The sequence below is a fragment of the Fundulus heteroclitus genome, chromosome 21 (assembly GCF_011125445.2).
Source record: "Fundulus heteroclitus isolate FHET01 chromosome 21, MU-UCD_Fhet_4.1, whole genome shotgun sequence".
In the NCBI taxonomy this organism is placed as follows: domain Eukaryota; kingdom Metazoa; phylum Chordata; class Actinopteri; order Cyprinodontiformes; family Fundulidae; genus Fundulus; species Fundulus heteroclitus.
In genome coordinates, this window is record NC_046381.1 from 38,127,621 (window position 1) to 38,145,008 (window position 17,388).

Consider the following 17,388-nt stretch of genomic DNA (forward strand, 5'->3'; position numbering starts at 1 on the left):
GACCGCGGCTCTCTGCGCGTGTCTGCTGAGCAGATGGAGGTAATGACGGCCTCCATCACTGGAAGATAATGTTGCACACATGCTGCAATCATCCTTCAATGTAGAAACAGACAGGGAGGGTGTGAGGGCGGAGCCTCTGTTTCCTGATGCCACAGAGACGCAGTTCAATTCAATTTTATTTATATAGAATGAACCACGCATGAAACATGTCCTCTCGAGGCTCTTTACAAAATCAAATTCAATCATATTATACAGATTGGTCAAAAATTTCCTATATAAGGGAACCAGTTGATTGCTTCAAAGTCCCGACAAGCAGCATTCACTCCTGGGGAACCGTAGAGCCACAGGAAGAGTCGTCTGCATTGTACATGGCTTTGCAGCAATCCCTCATACTGAGCATGCATGAAGCGACAGTGGAGAGGAAAACTCCCCTTTAACAGGGAGGAGAACCTCCAGCAGAACCAGAACCAGGCTCAGTGTGAACGCTCATCTGCCTCCACCCACTGGGGCTTAGAGAAGACAGAGCAGAGACACAGAAAGCACAGAAGCTCACATTGACCCAGGAGTACTTTCTATGTTAGAGAAGACAGAGCAGAGACACAGAAAGCTCAGAAGCTCACATTGACCCAGGAGTACTTTCTATGTTAGAGAAGACAGAGCAGAGACACAGGAAGCACAGAAGCACACATTGATCCAGTAATCTGTTCTACATTAGATGGTAGTAGCGGTGATCTGTCTTCTCTGGATGATGTCACAGCTAACAGAACGCCAGATCAGGTGTACCTTCTATGAAGAAAAGAGAGAGAGCACAAAGTTAAAAGCTGAAATGACAACAGTCATTTCAATGCAATGCAAAACTGGAGAACAGGAGAACTCAGTAGAGTGAGAGAAATAGACCCTGATGTCCTCCAGCAGCCTAAGCCTATAGCAGCATAACTATAGAGGTAGCTCAGGGTAACATGAGCCACTGATCAAAGGGAATACCTCCTTAAACAACTTGGTTGGGATTGGGTCTAACATACAGGTAGAAGGTTTAGATGAAGCTAAAACTTTGGATAGTTCAGAAAGCTCTACTGCTTTTAAACAGTTCAGACACTGCGCAGGTTCTAAAGATTCCTCCAATGCTGCCTCACTTACTGAGGACGAGGTAATCATGTTTGGGAGGATGCCAATTATTTTATTTTTAATGGCATCAATTTTATTTATGAAGAATCCCATAAAATCATTACTGCTAAGAGCTAAGGGAATGGATGGATCAACGGAGCTGTGGCTCTGGGTAAGTTTGGCAACTGTACTGAAGAGAAATCTAGGATTATTTTTATTCTCTTCAATTAATGATGAAAAATATGCTGCTCTAACTCTGCGAAGGGTCTTGTTATACAACAATAGACTGTCCCTTCAGATTAGGTAGGATTCCTCTTGGTGTGTAGAGCGCCATTTTCTCTCCAATTTCCTAACATTGTGCTTCAAGGAACGCAGCTCTGAATTAAACCACGGAGCCAGCTTCCTGTGAATAATCACCTTCTTTTTCAAGGGAGGTGTTCCCCCGTCATCAAACCATGACCAGACTCATCTAAGAGACATCAACGAGCAGCTTTGTGTTCGTGAGACACCAGCAGGTTGGTATCTCAATGAGGGACCAGCAGGTTGGTGTCTCCATGAGGGACCAGGATGTTGGTGTCTCATTGAGGGACCAGCATCACTAAATGACAGTAGATGGAGGACATCTTCTCATTTTGGATGTGAAGGAGTAAATTTGGATCCAGAAATATCTTTCAGATTTTCCTGACATCCACCTGGTTCTAGTTTCCTCCTCACAGACGTGGTTCTGGTTTAGTTCTGAAAATGATCAAGAATGTGTCCTCCTGAACCTGGTGATCAACAGGTGGACCTGAAACAGGTCGTCTGTGTGCTGAGGTTCTGATGAGGACCCATCAGAGGTGAGAGAGCTGCAGTTGGTGTATCAGAACCAGAGCTGGGTTATTGCATCACATCTGGAGGCTGGTGATTGAGCATGTGTCTGATTTTCCATGCAAACATCCAGAAGCGGTTCTGTTGCCGTGCCAGGTTCCGTCCCCTCTGAGAGCTCCATGTTTACTCTGCAGCTTCGCCCACATCCTCACGGCCCCCTCACACGAGAGCAGGAGCCGCTGTGAGGAGACACGCTCCTCATCTGGTCTCCTTTCATTAGCAAACCTACCGAGCCGCCGTTGGTCCACAGCTTCTGTCTGGACCGGTGTGGGATCATGTGAGGCGGTCCGTCTGCAGGTGGACCGGATCAGAACCTGAGTCCTGAGCTGAGGACCCGTCCTCATCTCTGGTCTCCATCTGTCTTCATAGAAGCAGCTGAGACCTGGAACCACAGCTGAGCTTTGGTTCTAATGTGACCACCTCGCTCTGAGTGAAGCCAGGTTCTCTGCAGTCTTCAGTGAATCTGACTCAGACCAGCTGGACCTCAGAACCTCTGCCACAGAACCTCGGTCCGTGTACTGCCGCGCTCCTCGCTCATGATTCATGTTTACGCATCACTTCCTGTTTTTCTGCTGTCCTCTGTGATTTACGGGTTCTGCTGTCAGCAGAGTCGACTCCTCTGCAGCGTCCCCGCTCTGATGGACCTGCTCCGGTTCCCTGTTCCCGTCTGGATCCGTCCCCAGCGGTCCGGACGGCCAGGACACACTGACCCGCTTCATGCCGGCGGCCATGCCCCCATGGAGGTCAGGACAGCGTTAAATCAGAGCGCACTGAACCCCAGATGGAACCCTTCCTGAGACACCCAGGACTTACCTGACCCACATCTCCTGTTTCTGCTGAAGCCGCCGCATCCTTGCAGTGTTCTGTCCTCAGAGCGGGAGGTTCTGTGGGAGAACCGCTTGGTCCATTCCTGGATGAGCCAGGAGGAAGGTGAGGAGATGATGTGGGTCATGGCATAGCCTCAGACCCGTCCACGGTGTGCCACGTCCTCACCTGGAGGCGGCGTTCTGCAGGGCAACGTTCCCTCCCTCAGGATTCACTGGAACTCTGTGAGAAACGTCAGTCGTTCACTCTGAGGCCAGACCGGCATCCAGAACCTGAGATCATAACAGCTTACAGGTTTACTATAATAATCAGTTACAGCAGTAATTCATCTTAGACCAGGTTGGTTTTAGATCTAGTTTTTCTAAGCTGTATGTTCATTAGTGTGTCGGCAGGGTAGACATGTTCCTCTGTCAGAGATCACATTTAGCTGACGTTAAACTATTTACACCAAGCTTTCCTCTGCAGCGTTTTCTTCCTCTCTGTTCAGGTAAACCACTTTGAATTATCTCGCCACTAAAATGTTCTTTAAAAACAAACCTGCCTTGCTTATTGCTGTAGTTCTCTGTCATGAGTTTATAAAATAACAAATCCATATAAACAGAGTTGCCTGTCATTTATTGAGATGTTCAGTGGGAGGATTCAGTCGTATAATTACAGTTTTTACTGCTCCTCAGCTAGTAACAGCGTTTAATGTCCAGAAGAGTCTAATAAATGGCAGCAGAATGAACACGGATCTGATCTAAAGCTTTATTTTAACCTTTTCTCTGGTCCTCTCACTCCTCCAGTGGTCGTTCCCAGGCTGATGGCCCCGCCTGCTGCTGTCCTGACTTTATGCAGACCGCTGCTCCAAATGTGCTCCTTAGAGAGGATTTCTGGAGTCTGCTTAGATTCATTAAACACTGGATGCTTCAAATGTAGCACATTTCAAGCCTCCCTCTGGGATTATTAAAGTATTTCTGACAATTATACACGTGTTGTGAGATGTTTACACCTCCTGTCTAAATGCTGCAGCCACCTGATCTGAGAAGATGCTGATTGATCCTTGTTTTAGCTTCACGTTCATCATTCACTGCTGATGTCCTCCACAGAACGTGAGCGGTGGAACATGGCCTCATACGTCTTTAGCAGTGTAGCCATGTCTGCTGACCAAAACTGATGTCTGAGCTCCTCTACGTCAAATGCAGGTCCCGTTTTGAATCACTGCGTTAGGCCGTCTTACCTGCCCTTTGGCTCCTCAGTGGGATCGCGTGAAACAAAATCTCCTAAATCCTCTCTGGTCTTACTTCTTTCTAATGAGAGCTTCCTCTTCTTCTCATAAACATGAACACAGTTCACTTCTAGTGTCTCTCAGCCTTGTTCAGAGTCTACGGTGAGAGCAGCGGAGCTACAATGACTGGCTAACCGCTAAGCTAACCGCTAAACTAGCCGCTAAGCTAACTGCTAAACTACGGGGTCAACCACACCTAGCAACGGGGTCAACCACACCTAGCAACGGGGTCAACCACACCTCCTCACTAAGATAAAACTTTATGTCTTCCTCAGAGCGGCTCTCAGCGCGTCTGAAGCGTCTCTCTGAGGCTGAAACTCCTCGGCTGGAAGTTCTAGGCTCAGATCGGAGCTCTGAGGATCTCTGAGGATCTCTGGGAACTTGGCAGCAGAACATCAGTCCTCAGGTCCTGGTCCATGGCTGGTTCTGCTGGACCTCCATGTCTGTCTTGTTAGCTCTCTTCCTGATTGGACAGAACATTAAACAGGGTGGACCTGCAGGCAGCAGGACCGCGCTGGTGTTGGCAGATGTTCTGAATGTTCCTTCATAGACGGATCTTCTGTACAGTGGAACCGTTGATTTCAGAACCTTCTGACCAGAGCAGAGCCTGTGCTAACGTGTTCCTCCCAGAAACTGATGTTCTGACACAGGACGTTCTAGCAGGTCTTCTCTTCTGGATAAGCAGCAGAACTCAGCGATGTTCTGGATTTTCTGCAGAATTACTTCATGTTGAGACATTGTTCATGAGCACCGGGTCCATCCAGCTGAACTGGGCCGGTAGAACTCTGGTTCTGATGCGTCCCACACCAGAGAACACAGAGACACAAACAAACAAACAAAGAAGCAGCGCTCTGAGCGGATCTTCCTCCCTCACAACGTAAACAGATCAGCAGCAGGGACACAGATATTCGTTTGTTTTTCCCAGAACCAGAACCAGAACTAGAACCAGAACCAGAACCAGAACTAGAACCAGAACTAGAACTAGAACCAGAACTAGAACCAGAACCAGAACTTGAACCAGAACCAAAAATAGAACCAGAACCAGAACTAGAACTAGAACCAGAACCAGAACTTGAACCAGAACCAAAAATAGAACCAGAACCAGAACTAGAACTAGAACTACAACCAGAACCAGAACCGGTCCAATTCAGCCTCTGCCTCTTTGTTTACAGGTGAAACACAACGGCCTGATCCAGGAGATGCAGCATCCCACGGCCGGACGGGTCGCCGTGCCTGGTGAGCCGCACTACACAACACTACACAACACACTACACAACACACACTACACAACAACACACTACACAACACACTACACAACAACACATTACACACTACACAACACACACTACACAACAACACACTACACAACACACTACACAACACACACTACACAACACTACACAACACACACTACACAACAACACACTACACAACACACTACACAACACACACGACACAACACGACACAACACACGACACAACACACACGACACAACAACACACGACACAACACACGACACAACAACACAGGACACACAACACAACACACACACACAACAACACACGACACAACACACTACACAACAACACATTACACACTACACAACACACACTACACAACAACACACTACACAACACACTACACAACACACACTACACAACACTACACAACACACACTACACAACAACACACTACACAACACACTACACAACAACACATTACACACTACACAACACACACTACACAACAACACACTACACAACACACTACACAACACACACTACACAACACTACACAACACACACTACACAACACTACACAACAACACACTACACACAACACACACTACACACAACAACACACTACACAACACACTACACAACACACTACACAACACACTACACAACAACACATTACACGCTACACAACACATTACACGCTACACAACACACACTACACAACAACACACTACACAACACTACACAACAACACATTACACACTACACAACACACACTACACAACACACTACACAACACACACTATACAACAACACACTACACAACAAACACTACACAACACACTACACAACGCACTACACACTACACAACGCACTACACAACAACACAACACACACTACATACAACAACACACTACACAACACACTACACAACAACACACTACACAACACACTACACAACGCACTACACAACAACACACTACACACGACACAACGCACTACACAACAACACACTACACAACACACACTACACAACACTACACAACAACACACTACACACAACACACACTACACACAACAACACACTACACAACACACTACAACACACTACACAACACACTACACAACACGCACTACACAACACACTACACAACACACACTACACGAAACACACTACACAACGCACACTACACAACACACTACACAACAACATACTACACACTACACAATAACACTACACAACAACATACCACACACTACACAACACACACTACACAACACACACTACACAACGCACACTACACAACACACTACACAACAACATACTACACACTACACAATAACACTACACAACAACATACTACACACTACACAACACACACTACACAACACACTACACAACACACACTACACACATCACACAACACTACACAACACACTACACAACGCACTACACAACACACAACACACAACACTACACAACACACTACACAACGCACTACACAACACACTACACACAACACTACACAACACACTACACAACACACACTACACAACGCACACTACACAACAACACACTACACAACACACTACACAACAACATACTACACACTACACAACGCACACTACACAATAACACACTACACAACGCACACTACACAACAACACACTACACAACACACACTACACAACGCACACTAACCCTGGCCTTTACAGGTTCACCTCTGACCCCTGACCTGACACCTCTGTCTTAATCTAACCCCTAGGATCAAACCAGTGTCCTGTCTAGCAATGTGGCGATAGGAATTGATATCTCAATGCCAGATAGAGCTCGACAGATTTTACTTTCACAAGTGGAGCAAGCAGCTTTCGCCATAGTGCTCCGCTTGGTTTATGCTTGTAAATAGCTTTATTATGATTCCTGCAGGGAGAATTATGTGGACACTACACAGAAAGAAAATAAATAAATTACGGGCATTGAGACATCATTCTATTATTACAGGCTTTCTGTATGTAAGTGAACATTTAATACCTGGAACTTAGCACCTGTGGGAGTTTGTGAGAGTGCACTAGTTTAGGTGAAAATTATCCAGAAGGAAATAGCTTGATAGTGATTGTGGAGAACCAAAGACCCACCTTCCTCGAGCACAGAGGCAGGAGTCAGGGGACCCATAACCCCGGACTCCCATAGGGGCCCCTAAAGCAGGGCCCCCAGGAGGGGCCGACACTTTACATCAGAGTCCTCACTCTGGTGGTAAAATGATCAGAAACGTTCTCGCTCACACACCCTGTTCAGACTGAGACTCCCTGTAGAACATGGTAGAACGTTACAGAACATGGCCTTCATCTGCAGAACCACTGGAGATGTTCTGTTAACACCATTATGCCGGTTCTCCTCTGGTTCCTCGCGGCTGTTTATTCCTTGAACTGGTACCGGTGTGACTCCCAGCTCTGACCCGGATTCTTCTGGTTCTGCAGACTCTAAATTAGCGTGTGACATTTTTCCGTGAAGCGTGGGCTCTCAGGAACAGACGTTCCACTGGGAACGCTGTTTTTCCCCCTAAGTCCGCCACAGACCCACAAACAAATATTTCTCATCAGAACCGCAGCGTGCAGCTGAGGCGTGTCCACAGGGACGGCGGGTTGATGGATCTCAGCGCGTTTCCACTCACAGGAAGCTGTTTGTCCCCGGCTCACAATTTACAGTCCAATCCGTCTTCTGACCCGACGCGTGTTCTGTCCTCCTGGTTCCTGGTTCTGGACACGCCGGTTCCTCGTCTCTTTCACGCCTCATGGCCGGTGCTGAACGGGCCCTGCCCGGTTCTCCTGACCTCAGGCGGTTCGGTAGCCGGACCGAGGAATGTGTCAGTTCTGATCCGATGTTTGGGAACCGCTCCGGCCTGCTTTCACTACCGTTTAATGAACGTGTTGAGCGCCACATGTTTGGCTCCTGCTGTGTGAAAACGGCCGTCTGAGGAGAAAATCCCTCCTGACAGAGTTTGGAAAACAAAGCATCAATAATCCAGGAAAGCCCAGGAACGGTTCCAAACATGTCAGACACGTTTCCTTTGTTCTCTTTGGTTCTGGCTTTCCATTTAGCAGAGAAAGGAAACAGAAGGGAGGAAAAACAAGTGGAGCTGTAGAAACAGTCCTGGTTGGAGATGAGCTGAAGAACCTCCTGGGTTCCTTCGGTTCTCCTCGTTTATTTCCTGGTTTATTTCCTCTCAGGACAACATTCCTTCAGTTGTCCTGATTTTAAGTTCAGCCCACCTGTCACCCCTTCTTCAGGGTCTATTACAGCTTAAATATCTAAGAAGAAAAGATGTTCAGAAGTCCAGTGTGATAACCATGAGTGGAAGATGTTCCTCAGGCTGCAGAACATCACAAACCTGGAGGAGTTCGACCTACATCCTTGGACCTAGAAGAGAAACCAGGACCGGAAACCTTCTAACTGCCTCGCTTTCATGTGCAGCAGATTACACGTCATAACAAACCCAGAAGATCTCCAGCTGACGTGGCAGCCATAGAACCAGCGGCTCAGCTGAACATGCTGGATGTTCAGAACCTGCAGGACTGCTACAGAACTCATGAAAGTTCTGCTGAACCCGATAACATGACCATATTTCAGCTGCACCATGCAGGTAATCTGTCTTCACTCACCTCAACATGCTGGACGCTTGGAGTGGCTCCAGCTGAGAGCGGCCTGACCCACTTTCTGATTAAATCAGCACATTTTTATTTGTCCACTTGGGGGCGCTGCTGGACTGTGCCATGAACTTTCATTCTCACTTGGTTATAAAAATAAATAATAGGAGAAATAAACTTATTCAGTCCCGACTCAGCACAACACCTCTTCCAGCACACACAGAACATGACGGAACGTGACGGAACGTGACGGAACGTGACGGAACGTGATGTCACACGACCTTCAGCTCCGCTCATCCAGCTGCTTCAGATCCACCAACATGCTGGGAACGTGGAAGCGCTACCGCTGTTAGCATTAATGCTAGCTAGTGGTCAGGGATCAGAGATCGTTTGTGTTTGAGCTGCTCTTCCAGGAAAGAACCCAAAGACATTCTGGATAATTTCATGAGAGAAAGATTCTTTCTCACTAAAAAAAGGCGAGTGGGAACAGAACCCAGTTCTAACAGAACCACTGTTCTCCATGTGAACCTCTCCCTCGAGAGGTTCACATCTGCTGTCAAGGTTCTCGCCTGCCGTGGTTCCTCCAGAAGGTCTGAATCTGCTGGTTTTTAGAGCCAGTTTGATTCCCACAGCAGAACCGCAGAACGTGTCGGACCCGGAGCAGAACATCCCGGGAGGTTCCATCGTTTTGCTCCCTGCTGGGATTCACACCGAGGCATTCAGACCCAGCGGGGCTGAGTGTGTGAGGCCTGCCTCTTTGTTCTGCACCTTCCTGTTCTGCCCGTCTCTGTTTACCAAACACCACCAGTTGTTCGTGTGCGTGTCTGTTCCTCAGAGGCTAATTGAGCAGAAAAACGTGCAGCTCAGGACATCCATTGGCAGACGGGTCCGCGGTGATCCTTTGTCCGGGAGGCGGGGAGCAGGCGGGAACAGAGGCAGGAGAGTCGGTTTATAAAGGCTGGAGGATGGACTGAAGATCAGATGGAGCAGGATCGTCTGGGATCTTCTGGGAATTATTAACACAACGAGATGTTCTCTAACCAGCCGTACTCAGGATTATCTGCTAATAATTAACCATAATAATCTGTAGATAGCTAATCAGACTGGGTTTACGGGTCAGGAACTAATGATCTGGATCCTTTAAAGACTTTCTAAGCCCGTACCAGAGCCTGACTCCGCCCATATCTAATAACTGAATAATTGCAGCCTAAAGGAGGCGGAGTCTGGCGGACCAGGGGGCGGGGTGAGGGTGGGCGTGGTCTGGGCTACTGGAGCAAAGGTAAATAAATGCTAAACATACTAACTGAATGCTAAGCTAATAAACTGCTAGCCTGAGAATCGATAGAAAGATCTCAAAGCTGTTCCAAATCGTTACAGAGGCAAACGCAGCAGCAGAACTACAGACGTCAGCTTTTCTGTGTGACATCACAGTATCTCAGCCAATGGCGGTGCTGATTCAATATTAGCATGCAGTGCATGCACTGCAAATGAAATAATCATCATAAAAAGCAGCAAAGTTTTCTCTTATTGATGCCTTTCTAAAGAAATTCCTATTTTTTTATGCAGCAGAATCTCAGTTGAAAAAAGGAAAAAAAGTTTAATTTTAGGACATTTATTCTAAAAAAAACACAATTATTGATGACCTGAAATGTCTTTAAAACAAATGAGCTGGAATGTTTTCTCAGTTTAAATTTCTAATCAACACTCCTTAATTTTCTGTCTCTCTGTGGGTTTAAATATGGAGGAACGTCATCTTCAAAATGGGAAAGACAAGAGAACACATCGGTCAGGTCAGGTTTCAGCTTCAGGCCCAAACGTTCTCAGCAGTCAGAGAAAGAATCAAAAGTTCTGGTTCTTGTCCAGCCTTGATGTTTATTATCCAAACTGGTCAGTTTAAGCAGAATTGAGCAGAACTCCGACCACTAGATGGCAGCAAACCGCCTGCAATTTGATCTTGGTTTGAATCAAATATGCATCATCAGGCATTGTGATGTGTTGATTTTGCACTCAGAAGTTGGAGTTCCTGGGATGGACCAAGAGAACCAGCTGGTTCTGACGGGGAACGTTGCAGCTTAGTGTCCAATCTGCCTGCAGGCTTTGACTTTATAACGTGCCTTCAGATGTGTTGTGAATTGGTGCTATATAAATTAAATTAAATTAAATTCACACCGGTTATTGGGTTGGATGCCAATAGCTGTTCCCAGTGTTCCCAACGTTCCCAGTTCCAGTTCCAGATCCATGTTCTCAGTTCAGGGACATGTTGAAAGGCAGTGAGAGATGGTGACATAAAATCCATAGACCACCAGCAGGTATCTGTGGATGGAGCTGCATCCAGAACCTGACCCGGTTCCACCTTCAGGAACATCATGAAGACCTCAGAGAAGGTTCAGCAGGTAAAGGGGCGGAGCTACAGGTAACCTGGCAGGTTGATTGGACAGAACCACGCTGCACCTTCTCTAGCTCAGCTTCCTGGTCTCTGAGCTTCTGCTGGGGTCCTCTCTTCATTAACATTCTTCCTCCTGCGGTTGTCCTCCTCCTCTCCCTCCTTGCTGCTATCAGCTTTGAGCTGCTTGGATGGACGGAGCAGCCGAATAAAGGAAGAGATGTGACGGATGAATGAAAGGATTACGTAAGATTATTCATTAATTATTCACCCTGACACCCTGACGAGCACACAGTGGCTGTGGTGTGCACGCTGAGGCTCATTGAAGAGGATAATCAGTTTGTTATGTGGTGAAAACAGCGCACACTGGGCCAGGACCATGCACGTGAACCTTCACACACACACCCTGTGAGAGCCGGGCTCATTAGCGCTGATCTTTAAAAGCAGCTGATTGTCCGGCCCTTTCCAGAAATAAACCGCCTGTTGGCTTCATCTTCATCTCTGCTTCCTCTTCCTCCAAACGGAGAATCAGCGGGAATGTGGAGGAAGAACCGGGCCGGTCCAGTTCAACTTCAAAGCCAAACCTGACCAAAGGTGGTTTTGTTTTTTCAGGTCAGACGTGGTCCAGTGGACCCGGTTTAGACCAGGTTCTGTCAGAAAGGTTCTGCTCAGTTAAACAGAGGCATGCTGAACATTTCCAGGGAAATGAACCTGAAATAAATCAGTGATTGTTAAGAACACAGATCTGGGGTGTGTTCTGATGGTGCAGGGGTAGGAAGCACCACCCATCATCATCATCATCATCATCATCATCATCATCATCATCATCATCATCATCATCATCATCACTCTCTTTAACTGTGTTTAATCTCTATATAGACTCACTCACACAGGATTTGCAGCCCTGTTTCCTGATCCTGGTTCTGCTGGAGGTTTGTTGCTGTTCAAGGAGAGTTGATCCCTTGAATATAATATAATATAATTAGGGCTGGGCAAGTTAACGCGTTAATTTCGCGTTAATTCATTAGACTATTAACGGCAATATTTATTTTATCGCGCATTAACGCATGTTGCTCACATGCTTTCAGTCAGTGTCAGTCAGCAGGCGTCACGGCAGCACTCTCCCGCTCCCCCTCCCCTCTCGTACATGGCTCACCGGCGCCAGCCAATCAGCACGCAGGCTCAGCCTGGCCCGCCCACTCAGCTCTCACACAAACTTAACAAACAAACAGCTGAGAGAGACCGCAGCAGCGAAAAAACATGAACAGGGGAAGTAGCATCGTTTGGCTTTATTTTAATACCGTAAATGAAATCAAGCTGTATGTTTTGTAAAAAGCCGGTTCATTTCAGTGGAAACACAACAAATTTATCTAAGCACGTGAAAAAACATGAAAATGTCGAGCCCCAGAAACGGAGAGAGGAGACGAAACTTCTCTCATTGCCCCGACAGACCCACAGACGTCTCTGACTGAGGCGTTTCAGTCCTCCAGGGAACATCCAGGTAGATCAGTGGTCATCTTCAGCAGCAGTTCATGTTAACTTTCAAAGTAGATATTATCTATCATATGTTACTGGAGCCCACACAGAAAATGTAATTAAGACCTTGAAAGAACCCAGTACATATATTAAAAAGTGTTATTTAAGATAAGATAACATTAGCTAATCCTTTTTTTATCCCACGACGGGGAAATTTATAGGATTAAAGCAACAGGCAGGTGCACACAACACAGACAAAATTACATAAGGATTGAAATATATAAGAGGTGGATTAGCGAAAAAACACTGAACATAACATTATTATTATTATTATTATTATTTAATTGTAATAATAAAATAAAAACCACAAAACCCAAAAGGTCAACAGTTTCATGATACATCAAGCTTAGGGACTGGCTAATATACAGCAGGTCAAAAAAGGCCATGTTTTGGCTGCAGTGCTTGCTGTTCTCTTATGAAGAAAAGATCAACTAGTGCACTAAATTCAATAGATGGGTTGAAAATATCCAGTATAAAATAAGTGCTACAAATGTTACAACACTTTTGTTCATATGGCAGCAGAACATTAAAATAAAAGTGCTCTTTACACTACTTTTGAATTCATTCTTGAGTTTGTAAATACAATGCGATTAATCGCGATTAATCGCGATTAATCAGGGCGATTAATCGCGATTAAATATTTTAATCGTTGCCCAGCCCTAAATATAATATAATATAATTAATATAATATAATCCGGTGAGCCTCATCGTCTGAAAAATACGGGTAATTCTCGGTAAATGATATTGGTCATTTCACCTAAATCCATCACAGACTTGTTATCAGGGCATCAACCCTCCAGACCACTCAGGTGTTCTGGCTCCAGCCTGCTCTGCAGAACCAGAACCAGAACCAGACATGGAGAAGCAGCATTTAGTTCCTATGCTCCACAGGATTTCCTTTGCCTGTTCTAATTAAACTGTTTTACTGAAACATCATTAGTTCAACTTTGTAGTCCAACTGTTTTTAATGTTTGCTTTTAGTTTTTATTCTCCCATGTTAAATTTGTTTCTACATTTTATTCCTACTTGCTTTCATTCTGTTTTATTTCCTATATTTTAATCATGTAAAGCACTTTGCGTTGTCTCTGTACTGAAATGTTGTATATAAATAAACTTGCCTTGCCTTGGTTTTCCCTGCGGCGCTCTGCTCAGCGTCACGGGTCGGTTTGAAGTAGTAAAGATGGTGGACAAGTGGTTTATCCAGTCATATGCCAGGATGTTTTATGAGGCAACCAAACCCATCTGGGGAGAGTCGGGTTAGCAGAACACATGAGAGGAACCGGGTTCTGTGTCTGATGGCCCGGTTCTGTGTCTGTTCTCAGGTCCAGCCGTGCGTTTCAGCAGCTTCCCTCTGAGCGGGCCCACACCACCGCCCCTCATCGGTCAGCACACCGTCCAGGTGCTGAGGGACACCTTGTCCTGCAGTGATGATATCATCAAGGAGCTGCTGGAGTCCAGGGCAGTTGCTCAGAATGAAGTGTCCTGATTGGCTGAAAGAGAAGAAGCTGGTAGGCGAAGATGCCTGCCAGAGAACCAATCAGAGGCTTAGAATACGGATCCTTTGATGACGCTGCTGCGGTAACGCCGCTTTAAGTGATGTTTTGTTCTGTAGGCTGCAGCACGGTGGAGGAGAACCTCAGAAACCGTCCATGTTCTGCAGAACTGGGCCAACACTCCCTGCTCTACCACTGTAAATCTGCTGCTGAATAAATTATTTTCATAAATGGACACATTTACAGCTGCTTGATTTCTGTGGTCGGGTTTTCTGACATGTTTCAGAGTCATTGAACGCACCACGGCCTGATCAAAGCTAACGAGGCTGCGGTTCTAAATGAGGCATTTATAGTTTGTCTGAACGTAAACCCAGATGTGAACAGGTCATGATGTCATTCGCTAATTAGCATATGGATTATCCTGTTGCCTAGCGATTGTTTTATGCTCTCAGGTGTTTTTATAACGGCTGAACGAGTAAAACAGCAGCTGTAAAGGTTTCATCATCAGAAAACAGATGTTTTGAGTGAGAAGCCTCTGGCAGTCCGCCCCAGGGCAGCTGTGGCTGCCAGCGTAGCTCACCACCGTCAGGGTGGGACTGACTGATGTTAGCGTAAAGCTCTTTATGGTCGTCAGACTCGTTAAAGAGCCGTTTACCATTTCCACCACGCTTTGAGCGCCGTCACCTTTTCAGCCTCTTCTTTCCACGCTGTCAGCCCAGACTGGCCTTCTCTGAGCTAAACCTGAGAGGTCAGGGTTCAGCTGCAGGTTCTCAGGACAGGCTGCTGACAGGAAGCTGTCGTGTGTCATCAGTAAAGGCCTGCTGGCTGCAGAGGAGGGGGTCCTGACCCAGTCGTGGTTCTGGGCCCTCAGAGGGAGAACGTGAGCTGCAGCTCAGCCTCTTAACGTCTGATCGCTGCTGGAGAGCCGCCAGCGGTGCATCGTCCTGCTGGTTGATGGATGCTGGAGAACGGCTGGAGAACAGCTGGAGAACGGCTGGAGAACGGCTGGAGAACGGCTGGAGAACAGCTGGAGAACGGCTGGAGAACGCTGGAGAACGGCTGGAGAACGGCTCCATCCAGTGTTTACTGGAGCCGGAGGAAGGTGACGTGTACGGATGGTGACGGGGGAACCGCTGAGGGAACCGCTGGGGGAACCGCTGGGGGAACCACTGAGGGAACCGCTGGCTGACGGGTTTGTTTGGCTCCTCCTGGATGAAGGAGGACTGCAGAGGTTCAGGTGTCATTTCTGTGAGACGCTGCAAACCTGCAGACATGAAACCAAAACACGTCCTGCTGGTCTGATCCGGGACCCTGGGAGGTGAGGCGGTTCCCTGCTGGGCCGTTTCTCAGCCCGGTTCTGGTTCTAGCTGCTGTCACATTCATCTCTTCACTGTTTATGGGGCTCATTTCCCACTAATGGAGCCGGCCAGCAGCTTTTAACACGGGACCTGCTCCACGCTAGCAGCTGAACACGTGTCAGCAACATGTGAAGAACACGGACTGCAGCCTCTCACAGAACGTCAGGTTCCTCCTCAGAGACGTTCTGAGAACATCGTCTGATGTCAATCAATCTGAAGGAGAACCGCAGGTTAGTGACGCCGTCAGCTGCCTGGGTTCCGCTCCTTCCTCTCCTTCCTCTCCTCCTCCTCCTCCTCTCCTTTCCTCCACCAGCAGATGTTCCTCCTGCTGGTCTTCAGGTCTGTGGAGAACATCCCAGGAAGGTTCTTCATGTTCTAGCTCAGTGGCCACCAGCCTTGAAACAGAGAGCTACTCCATCGGTACCAGAACTGATCTTTGACCCAGTGGAGTCGGCACCAGTAAACATGTTAGCATCGCTCTTTTTTAAATCTGTATAAATGTGTGATTACAGCAGTGGAGCTACAGAACAACGTTTTCCTGGTGGAACCGGGTCCAGAACCACATGTGCTCCATGTTGGTGACCCCTGCTCATCACCAATGTTCTGTAACCTGCACCCTGATCTGGGTCGGGCAGAACCAGACCGCCTTCCTCCAGCGGGCCTAGCGGCTGTGGGCCCTCGGCCCGGTTCTGTTGGTCCTGCAGCTGCAGGTTCTCCTCCTCCCTCCCCGTCCTCGCTGCGCTCCTCTTGGCTGCCTCCGCCGTGAACTCGGACTGTGAGAGAGAAATTCGGATGTACGTAACCCGCCGGCTCCTATTCCCCAACATCTGGACTGTGAGCAGGAAGCTCGGCGCTGATGTCAAACCCAGACCCGGTTATATGAGTCCAAAGTAGCGCTGGGCAGCTGAGCTCACGTCAGGAAATGAAGGTTCTGGTTACAGCCTCCTTTTATACGCAGTCAGTGTGGCTGTAAAGCTGCTCGGGTCGCCGGCGCCGACCCACACAACCTCACCCTGAAGGTCTGTGGGTCAGCGCCGACCCACAGAACTTCAGACCCACAGAACTTCACCCTGAAGTTCTGACATCAACCTGCTCCCTCAGTGAAACCAGAACCTTCATCTGGACCTCCTGTCAGCTGGAGCCAGAACCTGAACAGCCATCATTTCAAGATGGAGGGAGGTGAGAGCGATCAGCTGTGAGGAAGAGGAGGAGGAGGAGGAGGAGGAAGAGGAGGAGGTCCTCTTCTTCCTCGGCTGGACGGATTCAGTGTGATGTTCTCAAACTGGTTCTGAAACTGCAGATTTAAACCTGCAGTTTCAGAACCACGAATCTCCAGGTCCACAGACCCAGTGCCTGACAGAGAAACGGACGTGCTGCAGGTTCTGCTGCAGGTTCTGCTGCCGGTTCCGCTGCCGGTTCCGCTGCAGGTTCTGCTGCCGGTTCCGCTGCCGGTTCCGCTGCCGGTTCCGCTGCAGGTTCTGATGCAGGTTCTGCTGCAGGTTCTGATGCCGGTTCTGCTGCCGGTTCCGCTGCAGGTTCTGCTGCAGGTTCCGCTGCCGGTTCCGCTGCCGGTTCCGCTGCAGTGAGCCGGGTGAGCCAGCAGTTCATGAGAGCGACACACATGCAGGAGAACAGCTGCACACACACGCGCTCAGGTTTCCCTCGTATGAC

At 47.7% G+C, this 17,388-nt stretch overlaps 1 protein-coding gene across 4 annotated transcripts in view; it reads left to right on the top strand.

Annotated features, from left to right (window-relative positions):
* The window catches only part of sugct (succinyl-CoA:glutarate-CoA transferase), a 50,274-nt gene extending 35,672 nt beyond the window's left edge, over positions 1 to 14,602 (top strand). For 2 of the 4 annotated variants that reach the window (XM_036125336.1, XM_036125338.1), the window contains 2 exons: positions 5,236 to 5,299; positions 14,189 to 14,602. In XM_036125336.1, coding sequence (XP_035981229.1) covers positions 5,236 to 5,299; positions 14,189 to 14,352 — 228 coding nt within the window. In that variant the 3' untranslated portion in view covers positions 14,353 to 14,602. Of the gene's footprint in view, positions 1 to 5,235; positions 5,300 to 14,188 lie in introns of those variants that run through there. The other 2 variants (XM_036125335.1, XM_036125337.1) reach the window with 2 other exon arrangements.
* Positions 14,603 to 17,388: the final 2,786 nt, after the last annotated feature.